At 33.0% G+C, this 21848-nt stretch overlaps 2 protein-coding genes across 2 annotated transcripts; one reads left to right on the forward strand and one right to left on the reverse strand.

Annotated features, from left to right (window-relative positions):
• Positions 1 to 5810: 5810 nt before the first annotated feature.
• On the forward strand, positions 5811 to 9438 carry LOC129290373 (putative kinase-like protein TMKL1). The gene is made up of 2 exons (XM_054927128.1): positions 5811 to 7347; positions 8439 to 9438. The coding sequence occupies exons 1-2, from the start codon at positions 5964 to 5966 to the stop codon at positions 9077 to 9079; spliced, it is 2025 nt and encodes a 674-aa protein (XP_054783103.1). The 5' UTR covers positions 5811 to 5963; the 3' UTR covers positions 9080 to 9438.
• A 253-nt stretch (positions 9439 to 9691) lies between these two features.
• LOC129290467 (probable pectate lyase 8) lies at positions 9692 to 13427 on the reverse strand. Its single transcript, XM_054927241.1, has 6 exons — positions 13229 to 13427; positions 13036 to 13101; positions 11044 to 11686; positions 10811 to 10914; positions 10588 to 10726; positions 9692 to 10400 (listed from the first exon to the last, which is right to left on the reverse strand). Exons 1-6 carry the CDS (start codon positions 13414 to 13416, stop codon positions 10179 to 10181), a joined length of 1362 nt encoding a protein of 453 aa, XP_054783216.1. The 5' UTR covers positions 13417 to 13427; the 3' UTR covers positions 9692 to 10178.
• Positions 13428 to 21848: the final 8421 nt, after the last annotated feature.

Below are 21848 nucleotides of genomic sequence, written 5' to 3' on the forward strand. Positions count from 1 at the left end.
ATCTTTAATATGATAACCCCTTCAAGAAAGCAAGAGTAGGTGACAAGAGACTGTAAATGATAAATTATGCAGCGAGACTGAGACCACAACCACCGCGGAACCACCACCTCCTCGGCCTCGGGGTTCTGTCTCCTGATATATAATATATATGCAGGGACCGAAAATTGAAGCTACATGCTTCTCCTGTTTTTATATATAATATATTTTTATTGAATCTTAAATATTAATAAATATTTATTACTTAGTTAAAATGATGTAAAATTATAATAATTTTTCAATTTTATCTTTAATAATATTACAATTAATATTATAATGATAAAAGGAAAACGTATAATTAATTATTTATTTTATTTTTTAAGATAATGATAGCATTGTTAATTATTTAAAAATATTATTTATATTTTTTATATTTATAACTAAAATAAATTTTTTTAAAAAAATATTTTATATATAGAAATTGGGTGAGTGTGTGTGTGTATAGTTTATGAAAGCCGTTGTTTTATACGAAGGGGCAGATGTCACATGTGGTCTTGCATTGTTTTCCTCAACCTAGTCACTACAGCAACATGGGGGGTGTCCCATTTTTATGTATTTCGTGTTGTGGGTAAAGATTAACAATTCACTGTTCACATAATTCAATTGGGTTGGACCAATGATCAAACCAGTGACGTAATAATTAAATTAAAAAAATTATATATATATATAATAATTTAAATATAAAAAATAAATATGAAATTGTTACTTAACTTAAAAAAATTAAATATTTTAAGTTTACCATGATTTAATAAGTCATATGATACAACATAACATCAAATGATTAAAAAAATTAATCATTTTTTGAAAAAAAATTTAATAAAAAAGTTTTTTTTTAAATAGTCCGATTCTTAAAAATCAAATCTAGTTTCTAGCTTAATTTCGATTCTCAGTCTGACATCTGACCTAAAATGACCCAACCCAACATAACTTCTAAAACAATTTTCATTAACCAAACTATAATTTGGATCAATCAATGATTGGATCAATCCAACTGTTCAGTTTGATTTTAAAATTATTAAGATGAAATTAAGATGAAAATGAGTTGACCAACACATACAAGATCATTTGAATCTGCTCAACTAAAGCTCTTCCTTCCTGGGAACACCCCAAGCTTTTACTCTGGAAGTGAAAGTAAACGATTCTAAAAAATAGCCAAAATGATAAAGAAAGCAGGAAGGGGACAATGGCTGTGACGAGACCGACAGAGTGTACGAGAAGAGAATCATATTCTCATAGGATGTGATTTTCCCTGAAAGCAAGGCTCATTCATTATTATAGCTAATGCCTCCCTCGTGCTTCTTAAATCTTAATTAGAATATATTCACCTCCTTCCCTCATAATGGCTCCGGGAACTTACTTGTTGAATGGATCCTCAAAGGCTTTAAATGAGATTTTCTCAAATGCAAAAACAAACAAATCTCCTGCTTTTACTGAAAGCCCGATGGAAGGTGTCAAATGAGCCATATATGCTGTCAAACCAACATTTAGCCGACAAACATGATTTTAGGCTATATGGCTTATAAGCCCAACATTGGCAGAAAAGTGAATATGGACTTGTAAACTATTAGAGACTGTTCCCAAAATTAAGCCCCATAATGTAACAAGCCCAAAACTGACCTGCTATATCACCATGCAGCTTACTTTCCATTTTTTTTTAATCAATGGGTTGGTCCTAATTGAAAGGATTAATCCTTGGAACATAGCGAAAGGTTTAAAATTTTAAGGAAAGAAGTGTTTAAATTTAGTACATGATCATGTCTCCAATTAAATTACTTCTAATAAAAAAATACTCATGTACAATAAAAAAAACTTCCATATCTTTTCAAAAAGTTACAAGAAAAATACTTAGATTCTAATCATTTCAAAATTAATTTTCAGAAATATATTACAAAATATTAATAAAACTTCCACCACGCACGCCTGCATTCGTATTCTAAAAAAAAATTCAAAACATAGCGTGCAATCCAGATTTGCCTTGAAGAAAAAAAAAAATCTTCTTACGGAAATTGAAGTGTTCTTTTTTAGCAAAGATACTATATACATCTAAAAAAAAAATACCAAAATGCTATATCATGAGAATTATTTTCCAAAATATTACATCTAAAATACCAAAATGCTAGATTCTAAACATGTTTAAATTAATTTTAAGAAATATATTACAAAATATTAATAAAATAACTAAATTAAGAATAGTTAGACTACTTATTTTTATAATATTTAATTTTTCTAAAATTAGATTATTAGTTTCTTATTACTTAATAGTAACTCTTCTGTTGTCCACTCGGAATTACTCTTCTTACACTTATTAATTTAAATATTTAAAATTAATTAAATTTTCTTATTTTCCGTCAAGGTTCTTGGTTAGTCCGACCGGTCAAAAGAGTACTCAATAATTTAATTCTGTTTTCTTGATTACTCTTCTATTCATTCATATTATTTTTTTGACCAAAATATTATGTTTAAAATAAACGTAACATGTCCCATTGATGAGTTTGTGTGTGTGTGTTTTTTTTTTTTTTTGGGTTTAACAATACTCAACTTCGGAGATGCAGCATTATAGTTTTTTTTTTTTTTTTACAACAGCATTATTGTTTGATAACTCTTTGATTGCGCATGCAAATAGAAATTTGGTATGTATTAAAAATATCATTATGTAAATTTAAATTTGTTTTGACCTGAATATAGTGTAAATTAATGCAAGTTGGAATACACACACACACACACAATATATAGTGATCCGTCAAACAATCCAAACTGGTCGTGAGGTGAGGAACAAGCCTACTCTTTAGAGTTCTTCAAGGGGTCACCAGTCACCACGCACGCCTGCATTCGTATTCTAAAAAAAGCTCAAAACATCGCGTGCAATCCAGATTTGCCCTGAAAAAAAATCTTCTTATGGAAATTGAAGTGCTTTTTTTTTTTAATAACAAAGATACTATGTACAGCAATTAAAAAAAAACCAAAATGCTATATCATGAGAATTATTTTTCAAAATATTACATCTAAACTGATTCCTGCATTGAACAATTTACAAAATTAATGATACCATGAACGATTTTTTCAATATTTAGTCCAAAGTGAAACAAAACTTGTCCTTGGCATGAATGATTTTAAACTTCATCTCCATCACTACTCTTGCTCCTAATAAATGAAATGAATAGTTAGTTTAATGATTTAGTAATCATTTAAATGAAAAATAATGAGCAAATAATTGGAGAGGAAAGTTTTAATAATTACATAATGTTACTAATATGGTTAAGGAATTATTATAATGTGTATTAAATTAAAAATTATTACTAATAAATAAATAATTATTAGGTTTTATAAAAATTAATAAAAAAAATAATTAAGCTATATGAATGAAAAGTGAAAATTAATTTACCTCACACATAATGACTTCTGATACTATATCTTGTTTTTCTTCTCATATATTGCAGCTGTTGTTATTGTTGTATGTTTTTCTCTCCTTGAAATTCAAGTGTTTCACTTATCTGTGTAGTTGATATATTTAAATCAAACTAAGGTAAATCAACTAAAAAAATTGATTATCTAGGGGTGTCATATATTTCATTTGATGGTCCATCATATTTAAAAGTAGAAGTATTGTATTTAACTGAAAATAGTGTGAGGTCATTAAGTAAAGATATAAACGGTCCAAATTGAATTAAAGTGGGTGAGTTAAAAAGGAGTGATGATGAAGGTGCCATGTAATGAAACTCAGTTGAGTAGGATTGGGAGAGGTAAAAGGGAATGATGATAATGATAATGTTAGTATGTAATGGGATTGATTAAAATTTTAAGGTTCTTATTCTCTTATATTTTCATTTTCAATTGGTGATTGTGTAGACAAGTAACTCCCTTGTCGCTTGCTAGGTCTATTTCAAAAAATTTATAGATGACACAACTCAATTCTTGATGGAGCAAGTTGAAAGTCTTTGTTAAATCGCTATCTTCTCATTGCAAGTAAAATATTGAGCTGGTCTTAAGCAACCCTATCTTAACAATCAATGAAATGAGAGCATTATAAATGAAAATTAATTATTAGCAAGTACTCTTTCTGTTAAAAAATATAAGACATTTTTAACCAAATCTTACACCCAATAAAGTAGTTACTTACTTTCAAACTAACTCTATCTTTTCATATTCATCCTTATTAAATATCTTATAATAAATATAAAGTCGCTATCAATAGGGACATTTTTAAAAAATATAATGATTATATCTCAAAAAATTAAAAATATCTTATATTTTTAAACAAAAGGAGTATAACTTTTTTATTTTATCAGTCTAAAGTAAACAATAAAAAAATTGAATTACAACACCTTTTTGAGAAAAAAAAGTAGGAGATTCTCGCATGACAGGAAATATTATATCATGTTAATAAAAAAAAAAAGCTGAATTCATTTACTACGTGAATGATTTCACCTTTCTTTAAAAAAATTAATTTCTAACTATTTATATTTGATTTGAACGAGTTTTTTATGACAACACACTCACTTTTTAGTTTGAATAATTTTTGGTATAATATCTGAATAAATACTAATTTTTTTTTTACTGTTATATAGTGAAATGATAAAAAAGCCAATTGGAGCGAACCAAAATAAATTCTGATGAGAGCGCCCTGCTGCATCTTGGATGAGGTCGCGTGAATCAATTTACACATTTACATTAAACGAACTCATGACTTAACATGTACTCCTCTATTTATAAATATAAAATATTTTTTAATTAAATTTTATTTTTTAATAAAATAATTATTTATTTTTAAATTAATTTTATTTTTATATATATTTATTCCTATTAAACACTTTATAATAAATATAAATTTATTATTAATAAGGACACGTAAAAAAATACTAATTACATATCAAAAGACTAAAAATACTTTATATTTTTGAACATTTAACTCTTTAAAAAATATCTTACATTTTTGAACGGAGGGAGTATTCCTTTTTGAGCCCTCCAAAAAAAACATATATTCCTTCCATTAAAAAATATTTTTAATATTAAAAAATGTAAAATATTTTCAGTTATTTAAGATATAACCATTATTTTTTTAAAGTGTCCTTATTATAAATAAATCACTTTATATTTTTTTAGGGTGAATCATCCTATTAAATAAAAATAAATATAAAAAGATAAAATTAGTTTAAATATAAGTTTACTTGAAGGGTGAGATTTAATTAAAAATATCTTATATTTTTTAATAAAGAGTAAATTATAAGAGTAAATTAGTTTTGACAGTATTGCAGGGTGAGATTTAAATATAAGTAACTACTTAAAGAGTAAAATGTGATTAAAAATACTTTATACTCTCTCCTTTCTAAATTATAAAAAATTTTTAAAAATATTTAACATCTTAAAATATAAAATATTTTGATAAAAATAAAGTTTTATTAATGATATTTTTTCAATGTTACTCTTCATATGTATTCTTTTTCTTGAACATTATTTTATTAATGAAGTATTAAATGAAAGATATTTTTAAAAATTTATATTTTTATTTTAAAAAATAAGATTATAAAATATATTTAATAAATTTTATTAATATATAAAATTTTATTTAATAATATTTTATAATTTGGGACTGAGAGAATATTTTGTAACGGAGGAAGTAAAACATAAGAGTAAATTATTTCGGACATTATCGTGGGGCAAAAATCCTAACATGGCGGAAAGAGAATCTAGTAATGTCAAGACCTAAAGATATTCCGTCATAATAACAAGTAATGATAAGCATTGAGTGAGAATGAGTGAGTTGAGGAGACAGCCTCGTGTACTCCATGAATGAGCTTTACTTATAGTCAAACGTTGTGTCAGCTTTCCAAAGAAAGAAGAAACAGATAGCCTCTTTCTTTGAATTGCCCACAACGGAAACAGAACACGCCCCGTTTTATCTCTCTTCCCACTCCGACCTTCACCCCCTCATGGCGTTCATGAAGCTTTTCACTATCTATGCTTTCATGTCCTGCTACACTTTATCTCTCTCTTCCTCTGCCTCCTCTGACGTTGAACTTCTCTTGGGGAAAATCAAAGCATCCTTACAAGGTAGCTCCCAGAATATCATCTTGTCTTCTTGGAACTCCTCTGTGCCTCTTTGCCAATGGAGGGGTCTCAAGTGGGTCTTCTCCAATGCCTCTTCTCTCCCCTGCACCGACCTTTCTTCTCCTCATTGGACCAATCCGTCACTCTTCAAAGACCCTCATCTTCGTTTGCTCTCTCTTCAGCTTCCTTCCGCTAATCTCTCCGGTTCCATCCCCAGAGAGATTTCTGAGCTCCCTATGCTTCAGAGCCTCTATCTCAACTTCAATTCTTTGAAAGGACCAATTCCTCTTGAACTTGGCTATACTTCCTCCCTCTCCGAAATCGATGTGCGTGAAAATTTTCTAAGCGGAATTTTGCCTCCGTCCATCTGGAATATGTGCGATAGGCTTGTTTCTCTCAGACTCCATGGAAATTTGCTTTCCGGTTCTATTCCAGAACCAGCATTGCCGAATTGTACTTACGACACTTTGCGATTTCTTGATTTGGGCGAGAACAACTTTTCTGGGAATTTCCCAGACTTCATTACTCGTTTTGGTGGGTTGAAACAGCTTGACTTGGGGAATAATATGTTTGTGGGTTCGATTCCTCAGAGCTTGGAGGGGCTGAGGCTTGAGAAATTGAACCTTTCCCACAATAATTTTAGTGGAGTTTTGCCTGCTTTTCTGGAACCCAAGTTTGGTGTGGAGGTTTTTGAAGGGAATAACCCGGACTTGTGTGGTCCGCCCTTGAGAAGATGTGGTGGAAATTCTAATCCTAGACTAAGTGCTGGTGCTATGGCCGGCATAGTTATCAGTCTGATGGCAGGAAGTGTGGTTTTAGCTTCTCTGCTTATAGGGTATGTGCAAAACAAGAAGAAGAAGGGCAGAGGAGAGAGTGAGGATGAATTGGAGGAAGAAGAAGACGTGGAAAATGGTGATGATAGTAATGGTAGTGGTGGTAGTGGTGAGAACAAGCTTATGTTATTTCAAGGTGGCGAGAATTTGACCTTAGACGATGTGTTGAACGCAAATGGGCAAGTTGTGGAGAAGACGTGTTATGGGACTGTGTATAAGGCAAAGCTTGCTGATGGTGGGACCATTGCTTTGAGGTTGTTGAGAGAAGGTTGCTGCAAGGACAGGGCTTCAAGCTTGCCGGTTGTAAAGCAACTAGGAAAAATTCGCCATGAGAATTTGATTCCTTTAAGAGCTTTCTATCAAGGGAAGAGAGGGGAGAAGCTCCTTATTTTTGATTATCTGCCTCTTAGAACCCTGCATGATCTTCTACATGGTAAATATATAATCCTTCCCTTTGTGTTTTTTTCCCCCGGTTTGCTTTATATTGCACCTTGCATATCCATTTCACATTCATCAAAAACTCTTGCGGTGAACCAATTGTTTCAAGTGTCTCATTGCCTGTTAGAATTTTAATATTTCATACTCCAAACATCTATAATGGTATATTCCTTTCATTTATCCCAAAACTAGACTTGACTACTTGTTCAATTTAGGCACTAGGAGGATAACTGTGATTGTAAATTGTTCATGAGCTAGGTCATGCTAACTTTGATAGCATAGTTTTAACCTATCATAGGGATTATTGAAATTTTATGCAAAGAATCTCTCCTAGAGGAATGAGACTAGGCCGTTTCACTAATAAATAATATTATGGATCAATAATAATAGCAAAATTTATGAGACTCCTTTCCTTTGACACTAAGATTCAGCAATAAATCTTGAACTAAGTTTGGTTGCATCAGTGAAGTCAGTAGTGAGAAACTTCATGATCTTGGACTATTAAAAAACCTTCTGGCTCAACAAGAACTTAAGCAACGATGCAAAATGGAATTTTCCAGGTTGTTCCTTTTGTTCGCGTGCATGAATTGTAAAATAACGTATGCTTCTGCTGGCTACTTATTTCAAATATTTGTATAGTTTTGCTCCTTACATGGGCAAATGCCTCTGCATTTTATTCTTTATTTTTGTTCTATGGAAGAAGGATGATTGAAAAACAACTATATTTGAGACACCAAGGACTTAAAAAATACCACGGGAACAGAAAAATTATTTGACCTAATGCAGCTGAAAGTTTTGGATCACAGTCTTAAAAACATCGACAAGTGTTTCGCAATCTTAAAAATTACATTACTGCATCAAAAATAATTGCTTCCTTATGGTCATTTGTAATCATGGGAGTTTATGAGGCCTATTGGCAGAGTCTCTGTTATGCCACAAGTGAAGGTTGTAGCAAGAACTAAGCTCTAAAGAATATCTTTTCATTTTATATTTATTTGTTTTGACTTTTGATATGAAGGGAAGCTGATATGAAGGCTTTACATAGGTTGCGATTGATCCCTCTATTGTAATTTTGGTTTCCAACAGAAACTAAAGCCGGAAAACCAGTGTTAAACTGGGTCAGGCGACACAAGATTGCATTGGGTATAGCTAGAGGGCTTGCATGTCTTCACACAGGGCTTGATTCTCCAATTACTCATGGGTGTGTCAAATCAAAGAACGTTGTTGTGGATGAATTCTTTGTTGGCAGGCTCACTGAGTTTGGGCTTGATAAGCTATTGGTTCCAGCAGCAGCAGATGAAATGGTGGCACTTGCTAAGTCTGAGGGCTATAAGGCTCCAGAGCTTCAAAGGATGAATAAATGTAATTCAAGAACAGATGTTTATGCATTCGGCATATTGCTGTTGGAGATTTTGATTGGGAAGAAACCTGGAAAAAGTGCGAGAGGAAGTGAGTTTGTAGATTTGCCTTCTATGGTGAAAGTGGCAGTTTTAGAGGAGACAACAATGGAAGTGTTTGATGTGGAGATATTGAAAGGGATAAGAAGTCCTATGGAAGAAGGGTTGATTCAAGCTTTGAAGCTAGCAATGGGTTGTTGTGCCCCTGTGGCTTCAGTTAGACCCAGCATGGATGAAGTTGTGAGGCAGCTGGAGGAGAACAGACCAAGAAACAGATCTGCTTTATACAGCCCCACAGAAACTAGAAGTGGAAGTGGTACCCCATTTTGAGCAGTTTCTCTTTCTGCATGCGTGTCGGGTGGATGATTGTAATAATTTTCATCTAGAGAATGCATTTTAGAAAGGGGAAATCTGTGTTTTGTTATTCATGGATGCAAAGAGACATTTCTGGGTATTACACATGCAATGCTATGAGGATCAATGATACTGAAGTAGTGTCCTAAAGGCTGAAATTAATATGAAACATGGGGAGGAATTAGTTGAAATTTGATGAAATAATCCTGAGTGTCATGGATTCATTAACTTTGATCTGATCATTTTCTGAAGTTGGTACTCTTATGGAGATTGTACTAAAACTTTTGCTGGATAAGTATGTTTGAAGTATTTGAATGTCAAATATTTTGCGTTTATTGTCAGATCAAAATGATATCAACAAGATCCAAACACATTATACTACAGACGGCTATTGATTAATGATTTTAATTCATTAGCTTAAAGATGACGGTATACTGTATAAACATCATATGGCATACTAGTACGTGTGCAATTTTTGAAATAAAGTTTTCCGACGAGACGAAGACAAGTCACTGAAAAAGGAACACAATAAATGTAAGGCATAACAAGGGAGAAGAGAGTTCTGATTCGAACAAATGCACAGCAAACTAATTCAATAATAATAATAACATCCATATTCTTTTCTTCATTTTCGCCATTCATATGGGACATACCAAGTGTTCTCTAAAATGAAGGGCTTACAAACATTGTTTCGACAAGATCAAACTATATATAGATGAGGAGATGAAAATAGACTAAAAGGGGTACATATAAGAGTAGATACGGTTTCCCTCTAAAATTAAGGGAAAAACCCTTCACTTCAGTAACTGAAGCAATTGTGGGAAAGGCTTTTTCTAAGCAATCATTGCTATCAAATTGATGACAGTAGTTGACATACTAAAAGAAATGTACGCCCTTTTCTTCCCCATTTGCAAAATCTAAATGGGGAAAGATGTGACCAAAGTGGCTGCAAACTCACTCAATATACCTAGACAATGCAATAAACGAGGAGAAAGATTGAGAGCTTTTCCTTCTTCCTTTCCTTTGTCAGTTTTACTTTCATTATTGTATTTTTGTTTTGCTGATGTTCTTGGTATTAACACATAGAACCCCTCCGGCAGCTAAGAACACCTGCACCAGCAGTGATGGTGCCAACCACAGAAGATGATTTGGCTGATAAACTTGAAGCTCTGGCATAGCTAGCTCCAGATCCAGCACCTGATGAAGTGAAGAAGGCACCGTTTAGCAAAAGGTCTCCCTCTGACCTCCAATTCCACCTTTTCCATGCTGTTGGATTTGTGTCAACTCTCTTTGTCACCTGTCAAGATCATTTTCCCTACTTTTAAGATTTTTGGAATGGCCTATCAAATAAAAACATGCTCTCTGTTTTTTTAAGGGAAAAAAAAAATTGCCAGAAAAAAGTCATTTTTACAGTTCGACAATTCACTACTCATTGATCAAGTGAAATTGTTCCACGTATCATAATTATATAGAAAGTACTTTACCTCCTTAGCAAAAGCGTTCTGAGGGGCAAGGTATCGATTTCCCTGGCTATTAATGGTGGGATCTGCACTGCCACCAATGGCATACATTTCCCAGTGGGTGTAGTCATTGTTTACAACGTGGAAATACCCATGTCTGCACCTGCATTTTCATAATTGAAGTTCACAGTGTAGAACCTTCAATGTCATCAGACACTATTGCATAACACAAATCTATATGATTTACCTTGGCATTCTCTGAATAAGGCCCTCCCCAAAATGGTTGTAGGCAATGGTCACTTGCATTTGCTTGTCTCTTACGTAAGAGTCACTGTGACCCAAAAGCATCACCTGTATACTTCGAAACATCCATCGATTAATAGAAGAAAAGAGACGTGTAATTTTTACCATTTATATCAACAACTTAACCTGAATGACTTATCTAAAAGATAAGGTGCAAGAATAAGGAGGATGATTGACCTCGTTGTGGCGAGTGAAGTAATTGTTGGAAATGGTAATGGCAGTCGAACCCATGACAGCATCAATAAGACCGTCTGCACAATTAGAGAGCGAGTTGTGATCAATCCAGATGTGGCTCGCACCAAAGATGGAAATTCCATCGCCATCAGCCAAGGTTCTCCATCCGTAATGGGAAGGCGAGCTGCGAACCATTGCGTTGCCAGTTTGCTTGCAGTCATGGATATGCAGGCCGTGGATGATGACATTGGTGATGTACTGGATGGTGATGCATCCGCCGTAAGCAATGTGGACGTTGAAGCCACGGCCGTCGATGGTCTTGAAGCTGTTCATGATAAGCTCTTGCTTAAGAGTGATAACCATGTCCCTTTTGAACACGATCCATAAGGGATCGTCTTGGATGACGGCGTGGCGGAGGGTGCCCGGTTTTGGGTTGACGGGGTCGTCGTCGCTCGGGTCAGTCACGACGTAGTACTTCCCGTCTCGGCCGCCGATGGCATTGCGTCCAAACCCAATTCCGCAATTGGCCAGATGTTTCCGGTGGCGCTGCCAGTTCCGGTCACACCGCCAGCAATCGTCGATGGGGTTCCCTGTCCCACAAGAGAAGAAACCCAAATTTCTTCTTTCCGTATGATTGCGTATACTCCTGTCAAACATTCACGCGATGACACCATCAACAATATGGCATAGCCTTCATAGATTCTAGCATATTAAGTATGATTTGAAGAACAGAGCAAAAGAAATATTAATTAAAAGAATGGGAATTTGGTTTGAGGATTTTGCAGTCACAATGTAAGGATACTGTTGGGGGAAAAAGTATGAGAAAGGAATTCGATGCCGGGCTAGACAGACACGTGAATATTAAATTTAAATTCATGATATTAGCGTATCTGCGAGTAATATATCTGCCAGAAAACAAAAATCGTATCTGCAGGCTGGAGCTCGTGCTTGAGACAGACTGGAGAAAGGAAAACCGTTCATGCATGTAACCCCACCTATAAACTATAGTTCAAAGATGCGGGAACTGCATAGATTCGTATCCGGTGACTCTAAATTAGGGGAGGAAATAGATAGAAGAAAATTATAATGAATTCAATAATTAATCAATATACAGATATAGATGTATAGGAAGAATAAAATAAGTACTTCCAAGTCTTCTATACAGTTCAAAATAAGGGAAGAGAGGGTAGATCAATTAAAAGCGTCGGCCGGATCACGCGACAAGAGCATGTGGTTAAGCTGGCAAATAGAATCTGCAAATTAAAGAACATGGTGTCTGATTCATTCGAGTCTTGAAAGGGAAGTCGAGAACGTGAGCCATTTTATGCTTTCATATATACATAACGAATAAGATAAATTGGAGATGACTCTATTTCCTTCGTACCATGTTGAAAAGGAATTCTAAGAATTATCATCGAGTGAGTCCTACTGAGATTCAGCTCTAATTAATGACCTATATATAGCTTTTGTGAGTTACTTACTCAGTGGCTAATCACTGATCCTTCCTTATTTTTCTTAGTTATAATCAGGGTGGGGTTAACTCCATGTGGCTTGTGCTAATGCGGCTTGAATCCTGGCCTGGGAAACGCCTATAACAAGGAATTTATTGAACCAAGCGAGCATGCAGTAACGGTAGCTTCCCGGCAAAGCAATGTGGGAGAGGAAAAATGGCAGCTTTGATTTAAAACTTGCACTGACCACTTTGACTCGGTTTTTATTAAAGTTTATGATGACCGAAAGAAGAAGAAGAAGAAATTAAAAGGACAGGCATATATAGTAGTTTTACGTCTTTTTTTAAATCCACTAGGGTCGGAAAATCATTAACACCAAGTGGGTTTTGATTGGTGATAATGTATCGGCCTAGAAAGGCTATGTCCCATGTGAGGAGTTCCCGAGTGTAAGCCCAAGACAAAAGTAAAGTAATGCACCCCTCACATGCCACGTGAGATTAAATATTCGCACAGGGGAGGTGGGGGGGAGAGAGAGAGAGATTACGTATGAAGCAGAGAGGCTATGTCCTCAGGATTATTAACAGCATGCTCATGGGAAGAAGCGTTGAACCTGAAAATGAAAGAAAAGAGGAAGGTGATGAAAGTAAAAGGAAGAAATTAAGGGAGTGATGCATGATGTGAGAGGAGGGGAAGAAGTGTAAGCAATGAAGTGAGATGTGGGAGATGAGAGTAAGTACCTCGGAAGAAGGAAGGCGGTGGCTGAAGGCAGAAGCAGGGGAATGAGGAGAGAGGAGAGGGCCCAGAATTGGAGAGAGAGAGAGCAGCAGGAGCGCATTGTATTCTCTCTTGGAGCTTTGCTTCGCACTCGCAGCAATGGGAGGCCCGGAAGGGGAAGGCGCGCCCTGCCTTTTATAGCCACTCCCATGGAAATCGCCTTCCAAGCCTTGCCACGCGGACAAACTGCCCTCTCCTTCCCTCAAATTATTCATTTTTTAACATTTTACAAATCTTCATTCTATTCAACCTCAAATTTTAAAGAATAAACGAGTAAATTATTTTTTAAATTTTAAATTCAATAGTATTATAAATTTTAAATTTTTTTATTATATAAATTATTTTTTTAACTTTTAAAAATAATATAATACGCCTCTTCTTATTATCATTAAAAGTTAATTTTAATCATTACTTGATTAAAAATAATAAAAAAGGATCTTAAAATTATAAAAAATAATCAAATAATTGCAATAAGAGGCTCAAAAATGACATACAATGACCCAAAAAATAAAAAAAATGATTAATTTTTTTTACACAATAATTAATTTTAAGATCTATGGTGCTCCTTAACTTAAAGTTTAAGAATAATTTGCTCAATTATCTACTTTTAAATCATTCAATTGTCTTTCTTCATTTAATTCATATTACTTCAATTTCATATATTTTTTTTGTTCCTTTTATTACAACTGTAAGAGTATTTACAATCTTTATTATAGGGCACCTTCTAAAATGATTTATTGGTATTTAATTTAAGACACATAAAAAGTTATTTATTATTATTTTCTAATTTTACCTCTATTATAAATTTAATTTTATAACTCATCGTTTGCATAAATGTCAGAATGATAAGCATTGTGATTTTTATATATTTAAGCAATTGGGTCAACCTGCTTGGCTCTCAACTAATTTATTTGAGTGTTTCAAAACTTAAAGTCGTCATTCATGTTCATATTAAAATTATAAGACTTAATGTTCGAATATGTATAAAAGCTCTCTGCAATCTTGATTCTAACCTGTAAAATCAGTTGTTTCCTGAAAAAATAACTTCCGGGATTGATAAATCGAGATCTAATATAGGAGAGTGATCAAGGAAATCCCTTTTCAATGATCAAAATCTTTATTGCAACAGAAGCTGCTGAAAAGGAGATAGTTCGACAACCCATCCTTACTAGAGCACAAATGACAGCCGGCTAGCTAAGTATTTATTATGTATGAGTTTAATTTCCAGTTTGATATATTCTCGATTGATAAAACAATTAGACACTATATATATATATATATATATATATTTCAGGCTGGCTCTTAGGGGTTATGAATGATTCAACCTAGTTATTTAAACCCATTGTAATATAGGAAAACGCATTCAGTTTGATTTAAGATTTCGGTGTGTTAATTGATTTCTGGGTGTGGCTGCGCTTTGTGCCTTGGAAAACAAATTAAAAGAATGTTTGGAATTTTAAAGAGAGGCTTTTGATACGTGCACGAAAAGCATCATCGGCATAAAAAGAGTGATGAGTACTCTTACACAGTCACATCACATTTGATCAACGTATACAACACCATTTATAACATAATGATCAAAAGCTAATAATTAATTAGCTAGGAGCATCAAGTCAATCAGTATATATATCGTGATATTCACTTCTATCCATCACTGATCACCTGTAATGTAAATCAAATTGAGAAATTAATTGACAGATGGTGTTGCCACTTTTGTTGCCTTTTAATTTTGGGCATCGATGATCGGATCAGGAAAGCGAGGGGGGGGGGTGTAGGGCTTGGATCAAATTAATTACTTTAGCGTTGGTCACAAAATTAAGAATATATTAAATAAATTCCACGAGCAACATGCATGTTTGGAATAATGAACGTGTAACACCACCTTGCTCCATTTATGCTTGTGTCCTCTTCAAGACGTTCTTCATTTTTATCTTTAATTTGCTGCATCTGCTAATACTCCTCCTCCCATCAATAAAGGTCCTTCATTATAATTTTCCTTTTCTACTCTGCTGCCTTTTGTTTTATGTCCTGCAGGTTCATGGGTTTTTGTCTCCATGTCCTTGTCCAGAAATTTCTAGATTCTTTATTTTTAAACTTTGGGGGAAAACTAATTAGTTAAATTATACAAAACTCTTATGAATTTTGAACAGTTACAAATAACCCCCTGTTAAAATTTAAAACTCAATAATGATCCAGCCCCACTATAAACTTTCAAGTCTGTATGGATAACCCTATCTATATCAATTATCTATTTCATTAAATTTTATTTTTCTGAGCAACTCTTAAACTTTGAGTCACATACATACATACATACATATATGCATACATACATATATATAAATAAATAACCCTCCTAAATTTTAAGCTACGTACTTATAAATAATTAATATACAATAATATTTACAGATGTGTGAATTTATAGGGATTTATTGTAAAGTTTCTGTGTATGACATATATAATTTAAGCAAACTAAATATACAATAGTATTTATTTTTAATTTTCCTAATTATCAAAATTGTCAGGGATCTTATATAGGAACATTTCTTTTACAAATTCATATAATTAAGAGATGTTAATTAATGCAATTTTTTTCAATAAAATAAAAACAAGAGGGTCACGCTTTGCCAACAATATTGAATTTGAGAAAAATAATGACAAATTAATAGAATGATACTTCAGAAATTTTTTAATAATCACTTATTTAGCATATAATATGTCTCGCTTCACACAAAAATATGTAACTTAATTGGAGGAAGCAATGCAGGCTTTCATGTCTAAAGATTTGGTAATGTGATGAAGGTTAGCGAATAGCTGGTAGCACCAATGAATGGAGAGGTGGGGTTAGATTTGACCCAAACATGGAGATGCAATTATCAATTTCAACTACCTCATCACAAGACATGGATCTATTATTATTGCATACTCACATGCATTTTTCATTCATGACTCATTTTTTGGCTAAAAAAATCATGACTCATTTGGGTCCCCTTAGTCGTTTCCCACTTCTATTACTATAATATACTGCCGTTTTAGTATGTGATTAATTTAATTAATACACGCGCGCGCGCGCACAACATTTGTGGTTTACTTAGTTCTCTTTCACATTATTGTTTGTTAACATCCCACTTAATTCAAATTTTGTTTCCTTTACTTATATATCCTTTTCTTTTCGCAACAAATATTTATATCTTATTAGTTTCTATATATTTGGTCTATACCACGTACATATACACTACATTTCATGTTGCAGCTCTGATCGAGTTGCAATGATTATATATATAGATATATATAAAAGAAATAATAAGAACTATAATTGAAATATACTCCTTTAGTTTTATTTATAGGATAAAGAAAGAGAAAAATTTGTTCATATTTATAGAACACTTGTCAATTTTCAATGCTCCTCTTTATATTTTTACTTTTATTAAATGTTTTGAATAAAAATATCAATAATGAGATACTCTCTCTGTTTTTATATATAAAAAGAAAAAAACTGTATCACACAATTTAAAAAAGTTGCTTAACTATAATAGTAATGTCTAAATATAAAAAAATTAGATTAAAATGTTCTATGTTAATCAACATAAGTATGCATTAATTATTTTTCATTAATATAAATTATTAAGGGTAATTTAAAAAATGTGTAATAAATACTTATTGAAATAAGTGATTTTACTTATATAAAAAGACAAGTAAAAAACTGGTAATTTCTCCTATAAAAAGAAACGGTGGGAGTATAAGAATATTTATTAGGAGTAAAGGTAAAAACTTGTTAAATTTAAAGACAATATTAATTAGATGTAAGATTTTTCTTAATTTCAGTAAAATACATTAAACGTGAATTATAAATAGGATTAGAGGAAGTAGTTATGAATTGTTGGAAAAACGAATACAATCACAATAACCACGCATAGATGAAATTGTGCATGTCCCAAAAGTTTTGCACATAATTATGGATGAAGATCATAGCTTGTGACCCATAAGATCTCCATCTGTAATTTCCCACCTTTTTTTTTTGGTCTTCCATATGTATATATATCATTCACAAATAAATCAAGCTCCCTACATGAAATCAAACTATATATATATATATATATATTCCTTTTCAAATTTCTCGTTATGCGATGATCATTCCAATCACTTAATACTCTAATAATAATTAAGTGAATAATATAAACCCAAGGGGTGCTCATACTTAACTATACGCACGTACCTTGTGGCCATGCCGGATGCCTTGTGCTAGTTTTTGTGGCACTATTCCAGGTAGTTGTATTTTGTTTTTTGGCATTTAATATAAATCTAGTTACAGCAATAAATTAAGTGGTATAGTTTGTTATAGCTTATAATCAATAAGTCAATCGTACGTCTCATTCTCTCGGCCAAAGCTATATATACTTATGTCCAATTGGACTTTAAATCCACATGGACGAGGTTCACAATTTGACTTGTCAACAATACTTAATATGTTTGAAAGGTAGTAGCAATTAAAGTGGTGCGAGTAAGTTTAAGGAGGGATTGGGGTTGGAAATGAAATATTGAAAAGTAGACTGACCCTTGTTTGACAAAATCGTGAGTGTTAACCTCCCACGAGAACACTTCTGGTCTGAGGACGAATTAAGGGGACGTCTTCCGTAAGTCATGCCTCACAATATAATTGAATTCATTATCTTTCACATTATAATTACCTTTTAATTATAATCACTCCATGTCCTATTTGTCATTTCAAGATCACTAATTAGGAATAAACCTGATATGAGGTGGTGAACTATATATATTTAGATATGATCAGAACCCTATATTAGGGAAAGAAGTCCAAAATCTAGTAATTAAAAAGCAGATTAGGAATATATAACTATTTTACTAAAATCACTTAAGCCACTTGATTAGACACACATATATTTAATTTCTCTAATATCTTGATCCCTTGACACTTTCTGTGATTAGAATATAATTCTCCCATCAAATTATTAGCACTTCTTTATTTTCTCTTTTCTAGCTCCTTAAATTCTCAATTCAAATGCTTTCTCTTATTTCCCGCTCTGGCTGTGAATTAAAATAATAAAATAGATTGCCTACTTCTTAACTTCACCCTTAATTAATATCATTCATCTGATTGTTTAATAATAACTTAGGAGTTGAATCATATGTTGAAGACTTGTAGACACCGTTGCTTGTTTCAGGAGCGTGTGGCCATGAATTGCCATAGCTGGAAGCTCCTTCGCACAGCAAGTTTGGATTGGGAAGAAACCAATCATCAACTTAATTAAATCTCTAATTAACAAACTGCAAAATTAGAGGTTATTGTAGCATATGCTTGCAAGACAATAGAACACTTTACTTTTATTGCAAATCAACAGCTCTTTAATTTAATTATTTTGATGCAATAATTAGTTTGGATGAGGATATGTTCGTGCTTGTATATGTGTGTGTGTTCGCACGGGATCGACCAGACAATATTATTATCAGGCGGTGACATGTGAACAAGCTATATATCTCCCACTGCTTAGAGCCCTAACGTTTTCACATGCCAATAAAGACAATATTAATTAGCTCAGCTAAGGAATCTAAAGCACAACTAATAACAATTTTGACCTCATTATTAGGACTAACTATAAAGGAAATGATGTAAAAGGGCTTCATATTATAAACAACGAAGTTTCCTTTCTTTCAAAGCTCCATTTCTAGTTAGCGCTTATTCATCTATAATTATAATTTGCTCTTTCTCTCGAGAGAAATATCCTTATGTTGCGCCTTGATTAATAGACATGGCATATGATACAGCCAGGTATAAAAATATTCAAAAAGAAAAAAGAAATACACTTAATCCTTGGTGATGAATGATGATTAATTGATGAACACACTTGCGTGCTTCCCTCCGGAAATTTTGGCCCTACCAATAAATTAAGAAATGGTTTATATTATACACAGAGGGTATTCTCAAGTATATGCGAATCGTACGTACATAAAATATGATATCCTGAGAAGTTTAATATTATGCGCAGAGAAAACCCTTTTGTCTGTGAGATATTTATGGAATTTTCTGAAAAAATAGAAAGCAAAGAAGGAGATGATGATAAGACAAGCAAATCACATGCATGCACTTGTTATATTGTTTTTATAAGTTTCTTTATTTTAAACTCTAGAAAAAAAATTATAAAAGTATGTGAAAGAATTATGAGAGGCGAGTACATGAACGGTGGCCTGCAGGATTCCGTCCCTTGTTTTATGTGGTGGCACATTTCGTTGAAGAATGAAAAACCTTGTGGCAATATGAAAACAATAGTACAATAAGTCAATTGCACTTATAAGAAGACATGCAAGGCAATACATGTATATGATCATCAGGCGCTGTCAGTGGCGTGGCATTAATTAGGCTCATAATTAAAATATATAATAATAATGGAAATGGATGACAAGAAAAGGAAAGTATGAGGCTTGTTGATGATAGGAAATGGATAATGAAGGCATAGAAAGGATCATGTGAGGATGAGTGGGAAATTTGCTGTAACGCTGAGGAAAATCCCCACAAAGACAAATGCCAGCTTCTCATTTCAGCCTTACCCACCACTTCTCAGAGTCTTAGATTATATATGCAACTCCATGATTTTGTTTTCTTTATCAAGGCAATCATGTTCAAGACACAATTGATGATTAAATGTAGATAATAGGGGCACCCTGATATGTTTTTTTTTTTTCCCTGGTGTCATCCATTTCTCTATGGAATGAAGATGACGTGTATAGGCCTTCACATCGTGGGCTGTGGAAAGGGACTACGATGGAATAACTAGTTTTGGACATAAATTGTCTGCCCATGCTCAATCATACCATGTGCCGAAGCGAAACCCCTCATTCATTTCTTCTCTGTATATTGCTACTACTATATCATGAATATCAATACATGTCACAGAAAAATCAAGGATTTAGATTTAGAGGTTGAAAAAAACTAAGGCGTGAATTTAAGAACCAAAACCTGGCTCCTACAGGTACTGTGGTTGAGACTGAGAGGCATGAAGCTTCATTCTCATCCACTTCTGAGTTCTCTGAATGGTGGTGTATGCACATAATTAATCTTAAGTGGAATTCTACAATCTTCTAATACACTCGCTTTGTTTCAAAATATAAAACGATCAAAATATTTGTACATATTAAAATTTAAAGACAATATGACAACATTCCTTCTTGCATGCCAAATATGCGTTGTAATATCAGAATATTTATTTAGGAATTAACTTGGGAGAGTAAATTAAATTAAGGTTTAATAAATCAAGTAGGCATATGATTATTATTGGTTGGGCCTAGGACTGAAAATATAAGCTGCAGTAGACCCAAAGGGGTGTTTGGGCTTGGATTGGGGCCCAACAACATAGGCTTAGGGCTGATTGCCGCCTTTATACCATGCGTTACAGTGCATTCTGCAGCTCTGTCACGGCACATGCGTCGAATTAGAATTTAACTTTGGTTCACAAAGAGATGGACTAAGAGACAGAAAGCAAAGGAAGGTTGGTGTCAAAATTAAGTGGTCTATTAAGGTTTGGCGCCTATCATAATTTGGGTGTGATTTTTTAGGCTTGGAGGTTTAAGCTAACATCTCTAATCTCTTCTCTATCTTCTAATCATCCTCTTAAGTTAGTTCTTGAAGGGGAATGACTAGTGTGTTTTCTATGGGTGTTGATCCCAGCCATGAACTTAGATGTTTGAGGTTGTTTAGTGTTAAATAAGTGGTTGTAAGGTTGTTTTGTTGTCAAAATGTTGGGTAGTGATGTTAAATCCAAAGCCCAAGGTTTGTTGGGTGAGATTTGGAGATTTTGATGATGAAGGACTAAATATATAAGTTATAAAGTTAATGATGATAGAAATGAGTAAATTTGAAGGTTGGGATGTATGGAAGAGTGTTGGATGTGAGGTTTGACTAACCTAATCCTTGAATTAGGGAGACATCATGTTGTAAGCTTGAGATTAATAATATACTCCTCTAGTTTTATTTATATATTACTTTCAACATGTTTTATCAATATTGAGGAAACCTTAAAACTCATTAATTTTGTTTTAAAATTTAATAAGTTCTTAATTTTTTTTCCTATTAAATTTATACACTTTAATAATATATTTTCTCTCTCTATCATTCAATGGAGGGTAAAAGAGAAAATTTGTAATAAAAATTTAATGACGTAACTTATAAATAAAACTAAAAAATTCTTCTCTCTCTACTCTATAAATAGAATCAGAGAGAATAAAGCATATAATTTTTGTATATTGTGATGTTGAAAGGGATAGTGGTGAGAAATTGACCACATGGGGAACTATTTTGTAGAGGTATAAATGTAACCTCTAATTCATTTTCGTGTGAGCATGTGATTGATTGAGTGTCTGTTAATGAAGATTGTGTTTGGAAGATGATATAAATGTTGTTTGTAAAATTATACTACCAAGTGAGATGGAATTATGTATTGACTGGAAATGATATGAATGTTATTTGTAAAATTATATTGCCAAGTGGGATGAATCTCTCTCTCTCTCTTCACGTGCGCGTGTGTGGGAGATTATTATTTGTTTGGAATTGTATATTGTGATTTAACTTGTTGG

This window comes from Prosopis cineraria, unplaced genomic scaffold (genome assembly GCF_029017545.1).
Source record: "Prosopis cineraria cultivar Desert tree isolate PC_DT_omini unplaced genomic scaffold, ASM2901754v1 PC13, whole genome shotgun sequence".
Taxonomy (NCBI): domain Eukaryota; kingdom Viridiplantae; phylum Streptophyta; class Magnoliopsida; order Fabales; family Fabaceae; genus Prosopis; species Prosopis cineraria.